Source organism: Crocodylus porosus, unplaced genomic scaffold (genome assembly GCF_001723895.1).
Source record: "Crocodylus porosus isolate Cpor-Errol unplaced genomic scaffold, CroPor_comp1, whole genome shotgun sequence".
In the NCBI taxonomy this organism is placed as follows: Eukaryota; Metazoa; Chordata; order Crocodylia; family Crocodylidae; genus Crocodylus; species Crocodylus porosus.
The window spans coordinates 25434465-25452441 of record NW_017728947.1 but is presented as its reverse complement, the minus strand read 5'-3'; the positions used below and the strand labels follow the sequence as shown (position 1 = coordinate 25452441).

Sequence of the window (17977 nt, the reverse complement as noted above, 5' to 3'; positions counted from 1 at the left end):
ACCATACACACACCCCAGCCACCTTGTACTTGAAGATGACCAGTTCCCCACCACCACTACCATTAAACGGGGGTCTTTGTCTTGGATTTGAGTGAATATGGTATTTAGTATTACTAAATACAGACATCACCTTTTTTACACAATAACCCCCCACCCCCGTCCTCCAGCAAGGATGCCTTGTGCATATAATCTTCAATTTTAGCAGATCAGATAACAGTTATGTTGTAACAAAGAAAACCCTATATTGACATGTCACTAATTGACTGAGCAACATTAAACAAAAGATGACTTCCCTTTGATCTGAGGCCAGAAACCCCAAAAGCCACCATTTCAGATTTAACATACATACCACATGATTTCCATTTCTCACAGATCCACATAAATTTGACACCACCAGAGGTTAAGCTTTCTATTTAGTGCGGGTGCATACCTGAAAACAATTTTCACGCTTCTTTGTTCAGAATTAACATCTGATTTCATTTGTAGTATACTTTACCATTGCTCTGTCAATGTTCTTCTGGAAGAAGTAATACTTTTAATTATATTATACTACATTCTGAAAATGTTTATCCTCCTCCTCATAGATCCCTGGGGACACAGCACAGGTGTAACAGTTAATGCTTATACCCTGGCAGCATGAGAGCTACCTACCCCCATCCCATTATCAGCTTCATGCCTCCCACTCCAGTGGAGATGCTACTGCTATGGGTAGAAGTACAGACACAGCTAACAGCCAGGGTCTCCCTTACACAGGAACATCCTTACAGCCTACAATAGCTGGCCTATCATCCAGAATCAGGAGGTGACAAAGGCATCAGACAGGGGGCTGCATTAATCTCTTGGCTGCACACTGTTCTGACACCCCCTTTCCCCACCTTACAACAAGCAGCACCTTCCAGGGGCAGGACCTGAGACTAACAAAGGGACCAGGGCTACCAGGATGCAACCCCCACAAATCCTCAGCTGCCCTACTGGCTGTAAGCAACTCCATCTCCACTCACTACAGCCAAAGCATCAAACCTGCCCTAACTGGTCTGCCCTTCCCCAAGTGCTGCTAATTTCCATTGCTGGCAGCAAAGGACAAAAGTGGATGCAGCGGCACTTCATTTAGAGTGGTGACCAGAACCCTAGTTACCCACAGCTAGCCACAGTATTGGGAGATAGCCCCTTTTAGATTGAATCTCATGAGATCAAGACCAACCTTAGCTACATCTTTAAGATGCTCTGCCCCGCCACCAAAGATTCTAGCACGTACACAATGCCAACTGCATTATGTCGTTCTATGGAAAATGCACTTCTTAATTTGTTCTTATTCCATTACAGTAATATTTCACTACCAGGAAAGCCACTAAAATTGAATTGGAGATAAGAATAACAGTTGCTGGGTTCAGCTATTGTTTTTATTGCTAATCTCATTTAAATATGAAATGAAACAGCAGAGGTGGATGTCAAAAAAATGGAAGACTAGATTTGACACTATTCAGTGCCTGTTTCACTTTCATACAAGGCAGGCAAAATCATGATTCAGTACATCTGCAACTTCACAGAAAACGTGGTATCCTAACATCTCAATAGAAGTCACTGAAGAGCCTGAAACATGGCAGCAACTCCTGATAGAGGAAAGTCTACATTTTTGAAATCCTCTCATACTATTTATATGACACTTCAGTTATTTAAGAGTTGCTACCTACTCAATACAGCAGCTAGCAAAAAATATTGGTTATAACCTGGATTTAGAAATTACTTGATGTTAGCTACAAAAACAGTTTTGTTCAGTCCGATAACAGCACCAGTGAACAGTGCTTCTTGTGTAAACAATTCAACCATTCGTTATAATGATTATCCAAACTGGGCCAACAAGACTAAATTCATGGGCATTTCATCTCTTCAACCAAAATGGAGGTCAAATCAATGACAGCTGCCTCTTCCAGGTTATCAGTTAGTTAATCTTGATATTGGACCAAAATGGTACCACAATCCTACAGTAAGGGAAAACTATATGTCTCCATCACAAATGTAGACACAGACTTCCATTCTGTTAGGGAGCTCCTCTATCTACATCTTGTTACACTATCTTTAATGGATGCTGAGTCATCTCTTCAGATACACTAAGCTTACTGGCTAAGTAGAATCAAGGCCTAAAGGAAATTTATAGTTTCATAGTTCCTAGGGTCGGAAGGAACCTGAGCAGATCATCGAGTCCGACCCCCTGCCATGGCAGGAAAGAGTACTTTGGCAGGTGTACATCTAGCCTCCTCTTAAAGACCCCCAGGGTAGGAGCCAGCACCACTTCTCCTGGAAGTTGGTTCCAGATCCTAGCTGCCCTAACTGTGAAGTCACGCCTCCTGGTATCTAGCCTAAATCTACCCTCTGCCAGCTTGTGACCGTTATTCCTGGTCACTCCTGGTAGTGCACGGGGGAACAGGGCCTTCCCCAGTGTCTGCTGGTCCCCTCTGACTAGTTTGTAACCAGCCACTACATCCCCTCTCAGCCTTCTCTTGTGCAGGCTGAACAGGTTCAGGTCCCGTAGCCTCTCCTCATAGGACCTGCCCTGCTGCCCCCGGATCATGCGGGTGGCCCTCCTCTGGACCCTCTCCATGTTGGCCACATCCCTCCTGAAGTGCGGCGCCCAGAACTGGACGCAGTACTCCAGCTGCGGCCTGACCAGTGCCGCATAGAGAGGGAGGATCACCTCCTTGGACCTGCTTGAGATGCATCTGTGGATGCATGACAAGGTATGGCTGGCCTGCCTGACTGCATCCCCACACTGCCAGCCTATGTTCATCTTGGAGTCAATGACGACTCCAAGATCCTTTTCTGCCTCTGTACTGACAAGAAGGGAGTTCCCCAGCCTGTAGGTATGGTGCCGGTTGTTCCTCCCCAGGTGCATCACCTTACACTTGTTAGTGTTGCATCCCATCCTGTTCTCATCTGCCTACCCCTGTAACCTGTCTAGGTCTGATTGCAGCCTTTTCCTCCCTTCTAGCATGCCCACATCCCCCCACATCTTAGTGTCATCGGCAAATTTGAACAGGTTGCTACTTACCCCCTTGTCCAAGTCACTGATGAAGATGTTGAACAGTGCAGGCCTGAGGACCGAGACCTGCAGAACCCCACTGCCCACATCCCTCCACTACCGCTCTCTGGGTGTGGACCTCCAGCCAGTTGGTGACCCAATTGACTGTGTGTGTGTTGACACCACAGCCCCCCAGTTTCTTAATGAGAACGGGGTGAGAGACAGTGTCGAAGGCCTTCTGAAAGTCCAGGAAGACTATGTTCACTGCTACCCCTGCATCTAAGAGTGCTATTTACAGTTTATTTAATCCACCCATCATCTTCAAATAATTGTCCGTCTTAGGATAAAGCTCCAAACAACAGTAGAACCACCATGGCTAAAGCCTCACTAAATACCTCACATGGTCACAAAGTACATTTGCTTTAGCTTCTTTGTTAATGTTTTGAATGATCAAAACAGAACATTTTATTTAATATTATAAAATATGCATAGGAAGCAAGTATGTAATTGAAGCTAATAAAAAGCAAACGTTTTATACCCCAAGTTAGGCTTCATATGGAACAAACACCATTGCATGATCTTTCTGACCTGTTCATTTTGAATCCTTCTACTGTTTTCTGTTGCAACAAGCCATTACCCAAATGATCATTTTTACTTCTTGTAAAAATTACAATTAACATACATCCCTTCTAACATAACATTCTCTGCCTAAATAGAGGCTGACTTTTGTCACTGAAACCCAACAAATTATCTCATATATTCATACAATCTGAAAATATTTATAGTCTGTCACTATCTGAACAACTCTAAATAAAGATTGCATAATAAATACTGCAGTAGTGTCATTACTAACATTTTGTATGCAAAATCTACATGCAACTTTTAATAATAGTACAATACCATTAATGAAAAACAGGTTGGTCTAAGGAATCAGATTCTCAGTGTAAATGTATGGAACTGACAAAACATTACTTTATGATGCGCTATCCTTCCCTTTAAAAGCATTTTCATTTACTAATTCAGGTGTTGCCAGCCTGTAGCACGTGTGCCACAAGTGACATAGGCAATCAGGACTCATAGCAGAGATGATATATTTTATTAGAACAACAAGTTCTGCAAAAAAAATCTTCTTTAATTGCAAGCTTTCGGGCACAAACTCCCTTCATTAGGCATTGGAGAAAAGTCCTCCTGGGTAGAAATGAAAGATCATATTTCATAGGATTTCACAGAGGAGTCAGTAGATGGAAAACTCCAATTTTGTTAGTCTAATAAAAGATATCATCTCTACTGTGTGAGTCCTAATTAACTTTTCCTCTAGACCAATATGGCTACAACCTGGATACCTGACAAGCGACATAAACAACTTCTTTGTGTGGCACATGGCAGATTAGAGAGGGGACAGGCAACATAGTCATAGGTTAGGCATCAAGGAAAAACCTGGGCAGTGGATCAAGCAGGGAACAGAGGGCAGGGAGCAAAAAGCAAAGCAAATTGGGCAGGGTAAGGGAATCTGAGGAGCACTCGGGAATATGCAGGGTTAATTTGTGGCAGACCTGCCAAAAAGTTTGTCCTCACTGCTCTAATTTATGAAAGCCAGTCATGTATTTAGTGCAGTCTACCGTATATATGAAGAATGACGAAAGAAGCCTTCGGCCAAAAGAACTGAAATCCTGAAAAGGTAGCTATAAGTGATGCTATTAAAAATAATTAAACTGAAAGCATGATACTTGAGATATAGATAAGCTACTAAAAAAAACCTGGTTTTGATGAATTAAGAATACAAATTAGAACAGATAAGGTTGTACGAATCATTCCGTGGAACCAAAGAAAAAATATTTGGAGAAAACAGGATCTGTGCACAGTTTTGGAACCAACTTATAATTACAGGGCTGAACAGGCAGACAATTCAGATTGGAACCCGGGTGTGGAAATATCTGAAAAGTGTTAAAAACTCCTAAGTGCATCTTTAAGCTAAGTGTATATTACCACTGTAACAGAAAAATAGCTCCACATTGAATAGAAAACCACAGCAGAGGTTATACATAACAGATATCAATACATTTATTGGTTAAAATAGTATTTGAGTTTACTTTTTAAAAATGTCCACGTAAGATACACAAATCCATTTCTGTCTTGATCTGTGTAAACAGTTTTAATGTTTCCTAGAAATGCACGGGCCTAAATACTTTAGTCATGCAAAACTACCATTGAAGGCATTAATAATAACAAAGTGTTGAGTTTGGGACCTATAACAGCAGATTTTTTAAGTCCATATGATCACTCAAGCATATCAGATTTTTAAAATGTTTGAGGTTGCAGTCAGTAGTCTAAGTACAGTGGGGCAACTGAAGCAATTGCTGCACATGCTGACGTGGGTGGGAGTGGGTGGGGTTGAGAAACGAAAAAAACAAGCTGCCGCCACAGTATCATACCAGCAAGGCAATAGCAACCAGAAGTATCACTGCTGCCCCTATGCCCTGGGCGCCTGGCCACATTACTACACTGCTGGTTGCAGCTCTTTTCAGTTAGCATTCAAAATGGAAGAGATGTGCTGCCTTTGAAATAAAAAGTCTCATTTTAAAAATGATTTACATGCACGTAAAAGTAAAAATAAACTTACTCTTACATGGATGCCCAATTTAGATTTAGCAGTTTCCTTTTCTTATGTCCTCCCATGGTAGCCTAAGTTCCCCCCCTCCTCACCATTAAAGGAACCCCCCCCCCCAAAAGGAAAATTCTTATCATATTATTTTACCTCTACAAATTGCAGTTCAAAGACCACACGCATTTTGTCCCTGCTTCCAGCACATTAAGCAAGCTTTCTCTGGCTAATAAGATTCTGTTTTTAAGGAGTGCCCTCCATCACTTGTGTTTGACAGCATTTTGAAAGAAGCTGATTCACATCCTTGTTGTGAAGATGGCTTTGAGTCCATGGTTTAAAGTGCTTTAAAAGTTAAGAGAATCAGGTGATCTGTTTATTCCATTTCCTGTAGTCATCCAGAAGAGCTTCTTAATGTTTTGGTGGCTTTAACTTCAAGGCTGCAGCTAGGAAATTTCCATTGCAGTATTGGGTAAAAAAAATGGTGTCTTCCACATATATTAATTCTTTATGTCTGCACAGTTAACTAAACTATACAAGGCACTTGTGTATCTTATGGAAGACAGGGCAGTTTTATTAGATGGCACCTTTGTGGGGTAGGTGCTGACAGCTGCATTCTCTAATGATGGTTTTCCTATCCTTACCCTATTGTTGCTCTGGTATTGGGCACTACTTCTGAAATTGACTCAACTAGCATAGGGCATTGGAGATAGGCCATTTCCTACCTGTTAATACTCAGTGGGCGCATCCAGACAAGTGAAGATGCTGCATATGCAGGCATTTGCAGCACTTGTGGCGGGGGGAAGGGGTTGATCCCAAGAGATCCTGGGGTCAAAAGAACTACCACCTAAAAAAGGGGGGCAGCACATATGGCAGCACTGCGTGCCATCCAAGATTGGAGCCTGGCTGGACAGAGCCACACTTCAGTTGCTGGCCAGGCTCCCTGCTGCAGGACTGCCACAGCTGCAGCTCCTGGAGGCCCCCAGGACCCCACATAAGGCTGATGGGGCCCGCAGTTGCTGGCTTCAGCCTCCCCTACCCAACCTAGGGTAATATGCCGCGTGGCACGGGCATTCCCTTGTGCTGCTGCTGTTTGTCCCTGGGGAGACGTATGTTCCCACTCATGGGGACACACCTATTAAGTTCTTCCTATGGGATCCCACATTAGCTATTCTTGTTTTGTGTTGGTAAAACAGGTCCGTTTCATATGGACTTCAGAAAATCATTGTTTGTGTTCCTCTCTTTTAATTCTACCCTGTAGTAGAAAGAACCTATTTATGTTAACTAGCATTGAAGAAACTGGAGTAACCCAACATTCAAAATGATAAAGTCTGGAAAATATTGATGTTTAAATAAAAGTACCAATATACCCTCAAGTTCACAGTGTCAGACAATGTAAGTAATGTTTTTCATGAAGTGTCAATTGTAAAATGAAAGCATCAGCAAACAATAAATAGTAAATGAATACTGAGATGGCAAAAAAGTTGACCAACACTACCTTCTTGGAAATTTGATAGTAATATTACTTCCCTACTGATTTCGTATTTTCATCTGACATTTATTTCCCCCCCCTTCTGAATAGAGCTGCATAAGCTGCTGCTATTTGGCCAACAGAGGGAGTGTGAAAGGGACTGTGGGTTGCACTGAACAGTGGCTTAAAAAAAAGAAACCAAAAAAAAAAAAAAACCCAAAAAACCCTCTTCTGGCAAGGAAATGGTGGTTTTTAAAAATAAATATTTAAAATCTGGAAGACCGCCCAAGTCAGACTAAAAATGTAAAGGTACTTTTGAGTTTAACTTCTAAACTTGACAGCGCCTCTTTAAAAAGAATACTTTGTAAAAAGCCAAACACTTCTCTGGAGGTTTCAGCCTACTGCAAGTCTACAGAGTCAGCATTAGGCTGAGATCATAAATCCACATTTAAACTGGCAACTCTCTTATTCTCTTGGCACATCTCCTTCCCCAAACTCCAACCATATGTAGTAGACTGTCTCTGACACCATATTTATGAGCATTATTTCCCATGCTGATTGTGTGCATCTGTAGTCTTGTTGCACTTACATTTTAAAAATAGTGAGATAAATAATTACTATCAATACTCATATACCCTTTATTTGTTTTTAATGAGACGCTCCTGCCAGCATAAGCTGTATCATTTGTCAATATAAATATGTACAAATGCAGAACTCTGGAGTGTTTCTATTTAGCTGGGTTTTTCTTACTTTTCTTTTTTACTTGCGAATAGTTTGGCTTACAAAAATTACAGCATACAGTAAATAACTCTCCAATATTTTGGACAAGCTACATGATTTTGATATACAAGGAATCTTTTTATTACAGTGACAATGTACAACCATGTCTATTTACAATGCAAAAAAGTATATAAACCACAATTTAAACATTCTGCTACTGGCAGCCACTATAGTTTAGGAGGTAGCTTTAATTAACAAAATGAACTGAAGCCACGTTTCCCATCATGTGTTCTATCAAATAATTTACAATACAAAGATAAAAATTAATTCTATGCACAGTATGTACAGTTTAATTCTCAAAAACGCAATCTAGCTTAAATCTTAAAAAGAATATTTCCAGAGTAACTGGGATGGCAGTGGATTTGCTATTGATTTATGATACCGTTCAAGAAACTTACATATTTATTTTGATCATGAATTCATAATTTTATGTTGATCAGATTTCAAACTAAGCATGGATAATAGTATCGTTGATTGTAATTTAATGACATTTGGGCCCCAGATCTCAAATGATTTAAAAAAAATAATTCACTGATATACATGCAAATCAGTCCATCTCTCCACAGTATGCTTTACCCTCTGTAAAATAATTGGCAGAAATGCAGGAGTTCCTATACTGCAAAGCTGCTTTTCATTATCATCCTATTTAGTAAAATTTCAATATGCTCACAAACACCACTGAGTGTTAAAGCACTGTTGCAAACATTGGACAGGGCTGCAAAATATTTTAGCTACCATCTCTAAACAAGCTAACCCCAGACACTGACAGCAGTGATGATATACACTGTCTAGTTCATGAAAATTCTCAGACTATTTATTTTATTTTTTTACCAAACACTGAAGTAAGTTACTGTGGTTTCACCTGAAGCAATGTCCATTATCCCTAAAGTGTGCGCTCAATTCTACTGTTCCTGACAGCTGTTAATATTCTCATTTCAGACAGTCTACAGATATTGAGGGTTGAAGTATTTTCTATTAAAACAAAATATTTTATCCTATTAAAATCAAATCTTAGCTTGAAATATAAAAAACATAAATATAGTATGCTTGTATTGCTCTCACAGTTCTGTATGGGAGAATTAGTCCCTTTTTTGGCCCTGCAGTAAGTCATCCTGAGATTAATGCTGAATATCCTATACAAAGCTAGCAACAGATTTTCTCTCTTAATTATAGAAAAATCACATTTTAAAAATAATTTCTTAATATTAACAGCTGTCCTTTATATTGTGCTTAACAGGAAAAATTGACAGAGCTTACCTCGCAGCAGTAAAAGCAAAATAATTGGAGTACAACATGGAAATAGACCTTTAGCACATAAAAACGGTATAAAAGAAGCCACTATTGCTTGGAAAGAATAAAAATACTGGGTTACAAATTTTGGCTTACCAATTATTTACAATCAGGGCAACATTTTTTTTTAAATGTATGGCTCAAAAATAAACTGCCCGCTTCCCTTCTTTACAAGTTACACCAGACAATGATTACAAAAGTGCTTCCTGGTTGAAAGAACAGGTAAATGGTCTATAAAACATTGTACTTCTTTCTTTTTTGAGAAAAGCTTGCAGCAAAGCCTTTCAGTCTTTAATTCTTGGTATATTGTACGCATAACGAACCAAAGGGAATCCTCTGCTTTGATAGAAACATGCACGACCACAGGCTTGCACTTGGTCTGAACTGTCCGACACAAAAGAGTCATCCTCATCTGCGTAATCAGAATGGGCAGACTGGGTGCCACAGTCTGACCAATAGCCATCTGGCCTTTGGCACGGTACCACTGCCAGTGTAGGGCAACTGTGTGATTTTATTAAGTGTTTACATGGCACAGGCTTGGATAAAAGAAGTGATTCGCAACATTCACACATGGCAAGGTTACCCTGCAAATGTGTATACATGCCACAGTCATAGTAGAAATCCTGTGTCACACAGCCACCTTGAGTATTGACTGCAATTGCTACTGCACCATTCTTCTTCGTCACGTGGCGCCTAAGTAACTTCCAGTCTTCCTTGAACTTTGGATTGAAGAAAACGTACAGGACTGGATTCAGACAAGCAGGTAATGGGAAAAATATCAGAGTAACAGACTTCATTATTTCAGGACTGATAGAGATTGCAGTGATCAACGGTGCAAATGAGAAAAATGCAACAGGGCAGAAAAAGATGCAGTTGGTGAAGATTAGCCAAGCAACATGCTTAATCATGCTAGATTGTGAATTTTCTGAGAGGTCCTCTTTTTCTAAGTTGCAATACAGTTTAGTGTAGATAATAGCCATTAGCAAAAATGCTAATGAGTTTAGAAGCACTAAAGTTACTGTAAACCCCAAGGATGGTGTTTCTCCAGTTGGGAAGGGTAAGCAGAGGGGTGATGCTGAATATTCCCCTTTATGAAAAAGAGGCAAGCAACCTGCTACTGTTGCACACAGGAAAGCAAAAACTGCAGCAACCTGAAATTGTTTTAAGCGATTGCTTTTCCCCTTTTTAATGATCTCCTTTGCAGAGAAGCTTCGTTCGACAGCTGCCAACATCAGGAAGAAAATGGCACTTTCTGATGAAAACACTGCAAGAAACCCAGCAACTTTACAACCACTGCCAGTCTCCCATAATATGCCAAATTCAGCAAATCTTCCCCAAGAGACTGCATCCAGGAAAGTTAAAATACCAGTATAGACTCCCATAAACAAGTTAGAAACAGAAATCAGGCCTATAAACAATTTGGAGGATGGTAATGGAGTACAAGATGCAAATATAGTTAAAATGACAAGCAGGTTGAAGAACATAGCAACCAAAAAAATAAACCAGACAGTAAGTCGAATCATCCAGCTTCCCAGTAAATATTCACAGGGCTTAAAAGCACCTAGAAAAAAATAAAAGAATAAATTAAGAAAAACAGTACATAAACAACCCAATATTTTCAAAGCTATGAAGAAACTGCTCATTATCTCTGGAATAGCAGGACTCAGCTGTACTGCTAAATAGGTCACTAAACTATGAAAGTAAACTATGTTGCTGAAGCTATTCACTAATTAATTATGCATGAAATGGTAGTTACTGAAGTGAATGGTCACTTGGGAATACACCATGTAACAGGAATTAAATTTAAATGGTTGGTAAAGATGTTATTAGTGTCACTTACTTTTTTGATCTCCATACCATTTAATCAAGTTGGTATAATGAGGGGAAAAAACCTAAATGTTTAAACCCACCCTCAAAAAAAATTGTTTTTTGGGGGTTTTTTTTCCAAACAAGGTCCCTTATATTATTCACAAACACCTTTTTTGGACTAACTTTGCTTGTCTTAGGCTTAAATCAAAAGGAAACACTTTTGTTAAGTAAACTGAATTTACTTACTAGTAAACTCAATTTATCTACTTCAGTAGGTGCAGTAATTCCCCAAGTTTCTGTTTTCAACTCTGCCAATGAAACACTGCATGCCCTCTTAAGTCAAAAAAGCAGGGGGTGGGGGGAACCACCCTTCAAATTTTGTGACTGAGGTGAAGAAACAAATGGTTTCATAGTTTCATAGTTAGTAGGGTCGGAAAGAAGCTGAGCAGATCATTGAGTCCGACCCCCTACCATGGCAGGAAAGAGTACTGGGGTCAAACGACCCCAGCAAGGTGTTCGTCTAGCCTTGTCTTAAAGACCCCCAGGGTAGGAGCCAGTCTTTGAGAACACGTTTAAGGACTGGGTTAGCAGAACAGGGAGAAGGGTGTGGAGTAAGGGGAAGTGGGAGAGGGGAAGTTTCATTCAAAAGCATTGCAACTGCTTCTGTGCCAGGGAAGAAAAAAATACTTTAATACCCTGAGGTAAGTGCATTTCTTTTCTCTTCCAAATCAGGAATGTTAAGAGGCTTGGGATTTGACTATGTATATGGACTGGTATCTCCATTCTGATTCACAGAACAGCACTTCCACACATTGTTTGTCAAAGAAATTGTAATCATAAGCAGAACAGGGAGGGTGGGGGGGGAAGCACGTCAGAATAATTTCATAGCACAAAAACAAGAAAAAAAAAATTGCTGCTTCACGGGATGAAAGCAATATTAAAGTAGCCAAAAATGTATTTCCAGGCCTCCAAAATGTAGTAAAAGATCCCACCCTGTTTATTCCCACACATCAGTGACTCTCAGCTCCTAGTGTTTTTAGCCAAGATGGTCCAACTTGAGTGCCTGTAGTAAAGCACCTAAATAACAGAGGCTTAATCATTTTTGGAGACACTTAGAACATGCAATTTCCACAATTTCAGAAAAACGGTGTTTTATATACAGATCTGCACCTAGTGATAGCCATTGCCCTTCGCCCCTAGAGCCAGAGATGCAATGGTAAACTAATTTAAATCATAAATCTGTCATAATTTTACTTAGGTAGTTTAATTGCTTACAGACTTACTCGGCTCCTCTCTGCATTAACTCTTTTGCAAGGCAACATTGCTATCACAAGAATTATTTGATGAGGAATCCAAAGCATCTGAAAGAACTGCAGTGTATGTGCAATGCAGTGCAATTCTTTAAGTACTCAAAATTTTTATTACCGATAGTATGGGTCTTGGCCCCAACTCCATGCTACCTGCTAGGGACGGTCAGGGCAAAACACGGTGTGGCCAGAATGTGCTGTTGGCTTGGTGATATGATTTCTAGGAGCCGATAAAGCTAGCACAAGATACAACAGCCACAGGTTAGAGCTTCAAGGATGACAAACAGCAAAAATGCCACGAGATTATTATTATACACAACTGACACACTTTACAGTTAGGTAAACAAGTAAGTACTACTGTCTGCTCTGAAATCTGACTGAAATGGTTATGGTGGGAAATTATCAAAGGTCAATGCAACAATCCCTCAAGACCTGACCTGCCTTTTTGAACTCAGTTTTTGGAACAAGCTGAATTAAAAAATTTCTTGTGAAGTTAATTAGTTTTATTTCTGGACAAATAATGGCGTTAACTGGATTACTAGAAAATGGACTAGCTGAAATGGCTGGTAAAGTTCCCTCTCTTGTAGGCATACCAAATAAAAGGTTCCTCAATAATCAAAGCACAGAACTAGATTCATATGTTACAGCAAAAATTGCTAAGCAGGATACTATTAAAAATAAACACAGCATGCCATATATGAAAAACAAAAGGGAAGAAAGAGTTGAAGGAAAGGAAATTTGATATTTCTAAGACTACCCTACTTAAAGCCATTTTTAGCAGCTCTACAATATTCTCTCCAGCAACTCTGTAAGAATAATCCCCCTCAACATCCAGACCCCTCTCCGTCCTCACTTCCCTCGTCCTCCAGCCAATTTTTTTTTCTGTTCTCAGGGTGCACGTGTGAAGGGAGGAGAGTTGCTGAGGCTTTCATGACTGCATTAGTACACTGGTCCCACTCAGTAGTCCATACCCTGGAATTAAATCTACTCCCAACTTTTGCTTTTTATGAGCAATGATTCATTACTTGCAGAAAGGGTTGATGTTTTAACTCAAGACAAAAGCAACAAAAGATATTGCAAGTAAGGGAGGGACTGGTCAAAAACTTGCAAATAATAAACTTGCAGAAAAAGTAGTGATGCTTAGATCTGTAAAAAGACTAAAGCATCCCTGGCAAGTGCAAAATTAGAGATCTAAGAATTGTAAAGATTTTACCATAGCATGTGAATTACAGCTTCTGTGAGCCACTAACTAATCCAAAAACAAAGAGTACATCAAAATCATTTCCAGTTTAACTGCTGAGATCAGTACAGACACAATACTGACAAATTAAGATACTTTGATCCTAAATTGCTTTTCCTGTGATTGAGGAAATCCCTACAATATTCCACATATAAAAACAGGAGCTAGCACAAAGGAGGTACACAGGGACCATGAGGAATTAAAGACATAATTCAACAGACAGCTGTAGCACAACTCAAAGCCAGGAGTTCCAAGCACGATGAAAGTGGGTTGCTATATTTACCTGTTGTGGGCGTACAGTGAATAATCGTCCGACCCAGTTCTTCATTTTCACCATTCCTTAGAACATCTGCATCTGCTGTGCCTGCGTAAACCAAAGGCAACAATTTTAGTCCTGTGGTGGCATCATATGGCTTTTTTCAAATATTTATAACTAGATAGTGAAAAAAATGTTTCCCCCGCTTATGGCTTATCAATGTATAGTTTAGAAAAATGAACAAACAAAAAACACCCACCCACCTTTAACTACCACTTTGCTTCAGATTTAAGAAAACCATTCTCTCGGGATTCCTTTCCCACATACATATACTATTTAGCTTGCATTTTGTTTTAATAAGCTTAGGAAAGCCATATGGAAACCCGAAAAGGAAAACCAATCTCATCCAAGCAAATGTCTCCCAGGGAACTGTGAGGGGTGCTTTCTGGGTCCTGCCGTGGGTTGAGGGGAAAAAGTAGCAAAATCCCATACAAGATAAAATCTGTAATGCGTATAAATGGCAGCAAAGGAGCAGATCACTTAGGGCTCCTATAGATATGCAACGAGGCTGCTCCAAAGGCCATAATTATGGTGCGTTGGAGCAGACTTTATTAATCAGTTACCATGCTCCAGCAGATGTAACTAATTGAGCAGACTCGATCAATTGGGCCTACTAGATTAATGAAGTCTACTAGAGCATGGTATTTAACTCAATTAATCCGAGTCTGCTGGAGCATGGTAATTACCGTGCTCCAGCAGACTCCAGCATCTCATGCATTGGCGTCCCTGCACTGAAAAATGGCGGTGGAGTGCTTTAACTATAGCTCACTCAACAAGCTTTGGTTAAAAGCAACCCCACCACCATGTTTCAGCATGGGGACATGTGACATTCCTGGAGCTTTAATAAAGTGTGACCCCCCCCCCCCCCAAACTTCTGAACCATGTCTATAAACACCTTTACTTCTTTTCCTCTATTTTGGTTCCCTCCCTGCCCTGCCCCTCACTTTAGTCGCCTTAACCCTTTTTGCTCTTCCCCTTCTTTGTCTCCTTCCCTGCACAATACTACCGGCCCTTGCAATGAATGCTGGGTGGGAGAAAGATAGGAGAAACATCACCCTGATCAAGCCTCTCCACAGGGGGTGCAGCTAAATCAGCATGCAGCTTCCTCTCCCTGCCTCCCTTGCCAGAGATTTCTACTACAAGATGCTGGCATAGGTTGTTGCCACGTCCCAAGGATATAATCTTTTGGGCCCACAACAGATTGTAGGATTTGACTGGATCTTGGCAAAGTACCACTGATGGACTTTAGGTTCCAGAAGGAAAATGAAAATTGAGAACCAAGTACAGTGTAGAACAATGAGAGTAAAGAAATATTTTCTAACTGAAACAGAAAAAAGCCTACATTATTTTGGGCAGGCCCAATTCCACATGTTTGGCGAGAGAAATTGGATTTTACTGCCAATCCTTTTGCAGAGGATTCACATATCACAAAAAGTCTTCCAGTTCTTTTCTGGTTGAATCTGCTTGTTGGAGGACACAATTACCAGACATTTGGTTTACTCTGGCCTATAACTCTTTTTCCAACGAGCACTCACCTCTATCATGATCTATTGCTGCACTTTGGTCTTGATGGCTGGATTCTTCTGTGTTAAGTTTCAAATAAGAGTCACAACCCCAAAATGCACAACATTGGTATGCATATGGAACAGAAAGGGACCTGAAACGAGCAAAACAACAAGCACTATTACCTGCTGTAGTCTATATTTTTTAATGTTTAATAAGCAGCGTTGGCATGTCTCAACGCTCAAGCTATTCAACAGAGACCTCTTTTTGTTACATTTACTAGCCAAGACCAATTTCAGACTTGACCAGTGAAAAAAGCTGCTGGAGATCTTGTACGCTGCAATACCAGAACTGACCAAATAGAATATTCTTGGATTTGCAAAGTCAGAACTAAAGATGAGGTGATTCTGCACAAGCCTTCAGTTTGGGGTCACTATAATGAAAGATTCCTTTGGGTTTGGTGCATTTCTACACTACACATTTTTCATCTTATGAAAAGCAAAGTTGTAGCTACTGTTTATGGTATAACTTATACACACCAAAATGAAAACTAAGGCAGCTTTCTGAAAAATAACTCTGCAGAAACAAGTTAATTCCCAGATGACCACAATATTAAGCACACATCTCTGTCATCACCGTTGTTGATTTTGTTTATGTGTTATAATTCCAGGTTTCTTGGTATGGCTCTTTCTTTTGGCCAGAAATGGGAAATGCAAAAATAGGGGGCCTCTGTACTTGAATCCTTCCTAACTGAGGTCACTGTCTGAACCTTTCAATTTGAATCATTAAGCTCAGTGGGCTACACAGGTGTGGTGTGCAAGCTGCAACAACAGACATAATGTGAGGGTTTGGTTAACCCTCTCAAATGCTCACAATGCCAACAGTACAACACCTTAGCATGGTGCTGCAGGTAGTTAGTCTGTGCAGTTGAGAAACAGAGGTAATTAGCCCAGACAGTGCTCTACGTAAATGCATTACTACACTCTTTCTACTTCAGAGTGTAAGGAGCCAAGGCAACAGGCTAGCCAAATTGCTACCAGCTGGTCCTAGTTACCCAAGCTGACCTGGTTGCTAGTGGCCTATCTAGTCCTCTACCTGGACCCAGTTGCCTGCTGGGTGGGATTGCCTGCTTTTAAGCAGCAGCCCTTTCAGTACCCAACAGGCTACTCAAACAAGAAGGATATCTCCCTGTCTAGCCCTGAGCTTCTGATTCCCTGCTCCTGGTTTGCTTAGTCTTACCTCTTTGTTCTTAGTGTCCTTGGTCCTGCTTGTTGATTTCCTGTCCTCTAAGTCCCACTTCCTGATTTTATCCTAGTTCCGGCCCTCCTGTTCCTGGTTCTGGTTTCCAGCCTGGACCCGTGCCGTTTCCAGCCTGCCATGCCGCCTGCTCGAGCCCTCGTGGTTCCAGACCCCTGTTGTCTGACAGGCACCTCTCCTGGCTTGTGGCTTAGCTGGATTATCACCCACTTCCTGATTTCATATGGTTGTAAGTGCCTGCTCCAAACCCTCTAGCTAAGTGATGCTGATCTGGATCCCTGTCCCCTGTTTCTAATCCCCCTCTACCTTCCCGCACTGCTCACTTTACCTGCATTAACCACTAGGGCTGTGCGAAACAGCATCGTTTTGACTTCCATTTCAAAGGGATAGTATTTTGTTTAGTCGTTTAGTTTCAAACCACTGTTCCATTTAATTTAATCAAAACTGATTCTTTGTTTTGATGCGTTTCAACATTTTGTCCATAGGCTATAATAGGGAACCATGAAAATGCCTATAACTTTGTCATTTCTTGCCTAACGTGGATGGAAGTTGCCAGAACAGTAACCCCCTCTGAGGGCATGAAGCCTGCCAAGTTTCAGGGAGATAGGGTCACAGAAACTGCTGCACCTATCACAGAAGGGTTTTTAAGGGGTGCCTGGGCAACATTATGGTACAAGTACTAAATACTAATACTGCACATAAGTATAATTTATAACTTTCCAGTACAACTGGATTAATTTTATCATTCTGTACATCTACTTGAATGCCATTTTAAATGTGAGTTTGGACACTCCATGGCTTAATACTCCTCCTCCTCTGCTGTTTAACAACATACCGGAGCTTTGCAAAGTCCTTTGCTGCCAGTGCTTCTTTCAGTTCAAAATTGCCTGCAAGCTTAAGTTGATTTAATCCATTCAGGCCTTCAGTCGGGATGGAAATAAGCTCATTGAAACTGAGGTCTCTGAAAGGTGAATATTAAAACTGCATTACACGTAATAGGAAACCTGAATATATCATAGCACATTCCATAGAGCAGTGGTCCACTCTAGAACCTTTGAACAATAGCCTGTCTCCTCAAATTGCTGTTATGCAGCATTTTATACAAGAGCTGCCCTGTACAAGATACAAGTTCTTAACTGCTGTGTTTGCATAACGTGTACATGATGTTTTGGTATCCAAAGAGATGGCAGGCAATTATGAAATGCAAACCCATACCAGTTTAAGTGGAAAAGTATTAGTATTCCAGCAATTTTCATTAAGAAACTGGGGGGCTGTGGTGTCAACACCCACACAGTCAAATGGGTCACCAACTGGCTGGAGGGCCGCACCCAGAGGGTGGTAGTGGATGGGTCCTTCTCAACCTGGAAGGATGTGGGCAGTGGGGTTCCG

The 17977-nt window shown here is 40.7% G+C and overlaps 1 protein-coding gene and 1 long non-coding RNA gene across 3 annotated transcripts in view; one reads left to right on the top strand and one right to left on the bottom strand.

Moving 5' to 3' along the window:
- Nucleotides 1-8696, top strand: part of LOC109321047 — a 10055-nt gene extending 1359 nt beyond the window's left edge. Inside the window, exon 2 of the long non-coding RNA XR_002103945.1 lies at nucleotides 6877-8696. This is a non-coding gene — a long non-coding RNA (uncharacterized LOC109321047). The remainder of the gene's footprint in view (nucleotides 1-6876) is intronic.
- LGR4 (leucine rich repeat containing G protein-coupled receptor 4) overlaps nucleotides 7842-17977 on the bottom strand; it is a 112892-nt gene continuing 102756 nt past the window's right edge. For both annotated transcript variants that reach the window (XM_019551334.1, XM_019551335.1), the window contains 4 exons: nucleotides 17424-17549; nucleotides 15364-15485; nucleotides 13796-13876; nucleotides 7842-10717 (listed from right to left, as the gene is read on the bottom strand). In XM_019551334.1, the coding sequence (XP_019406879.1) occupies nucleotides 9441-10717; nucleotides 13796-13876; nucleotides 15364-15485; nucleotides 17424-17549 (1606 nt within the window). In that variant the 3' untranslated portion in view covers nucleotides 7842-9440. The remainder of the gene's footprint in view (nucleotides 10718-13795; nucleotides 13877-15363; nucleotides 15486-17423; nucleotides 17550-17977) is intronic.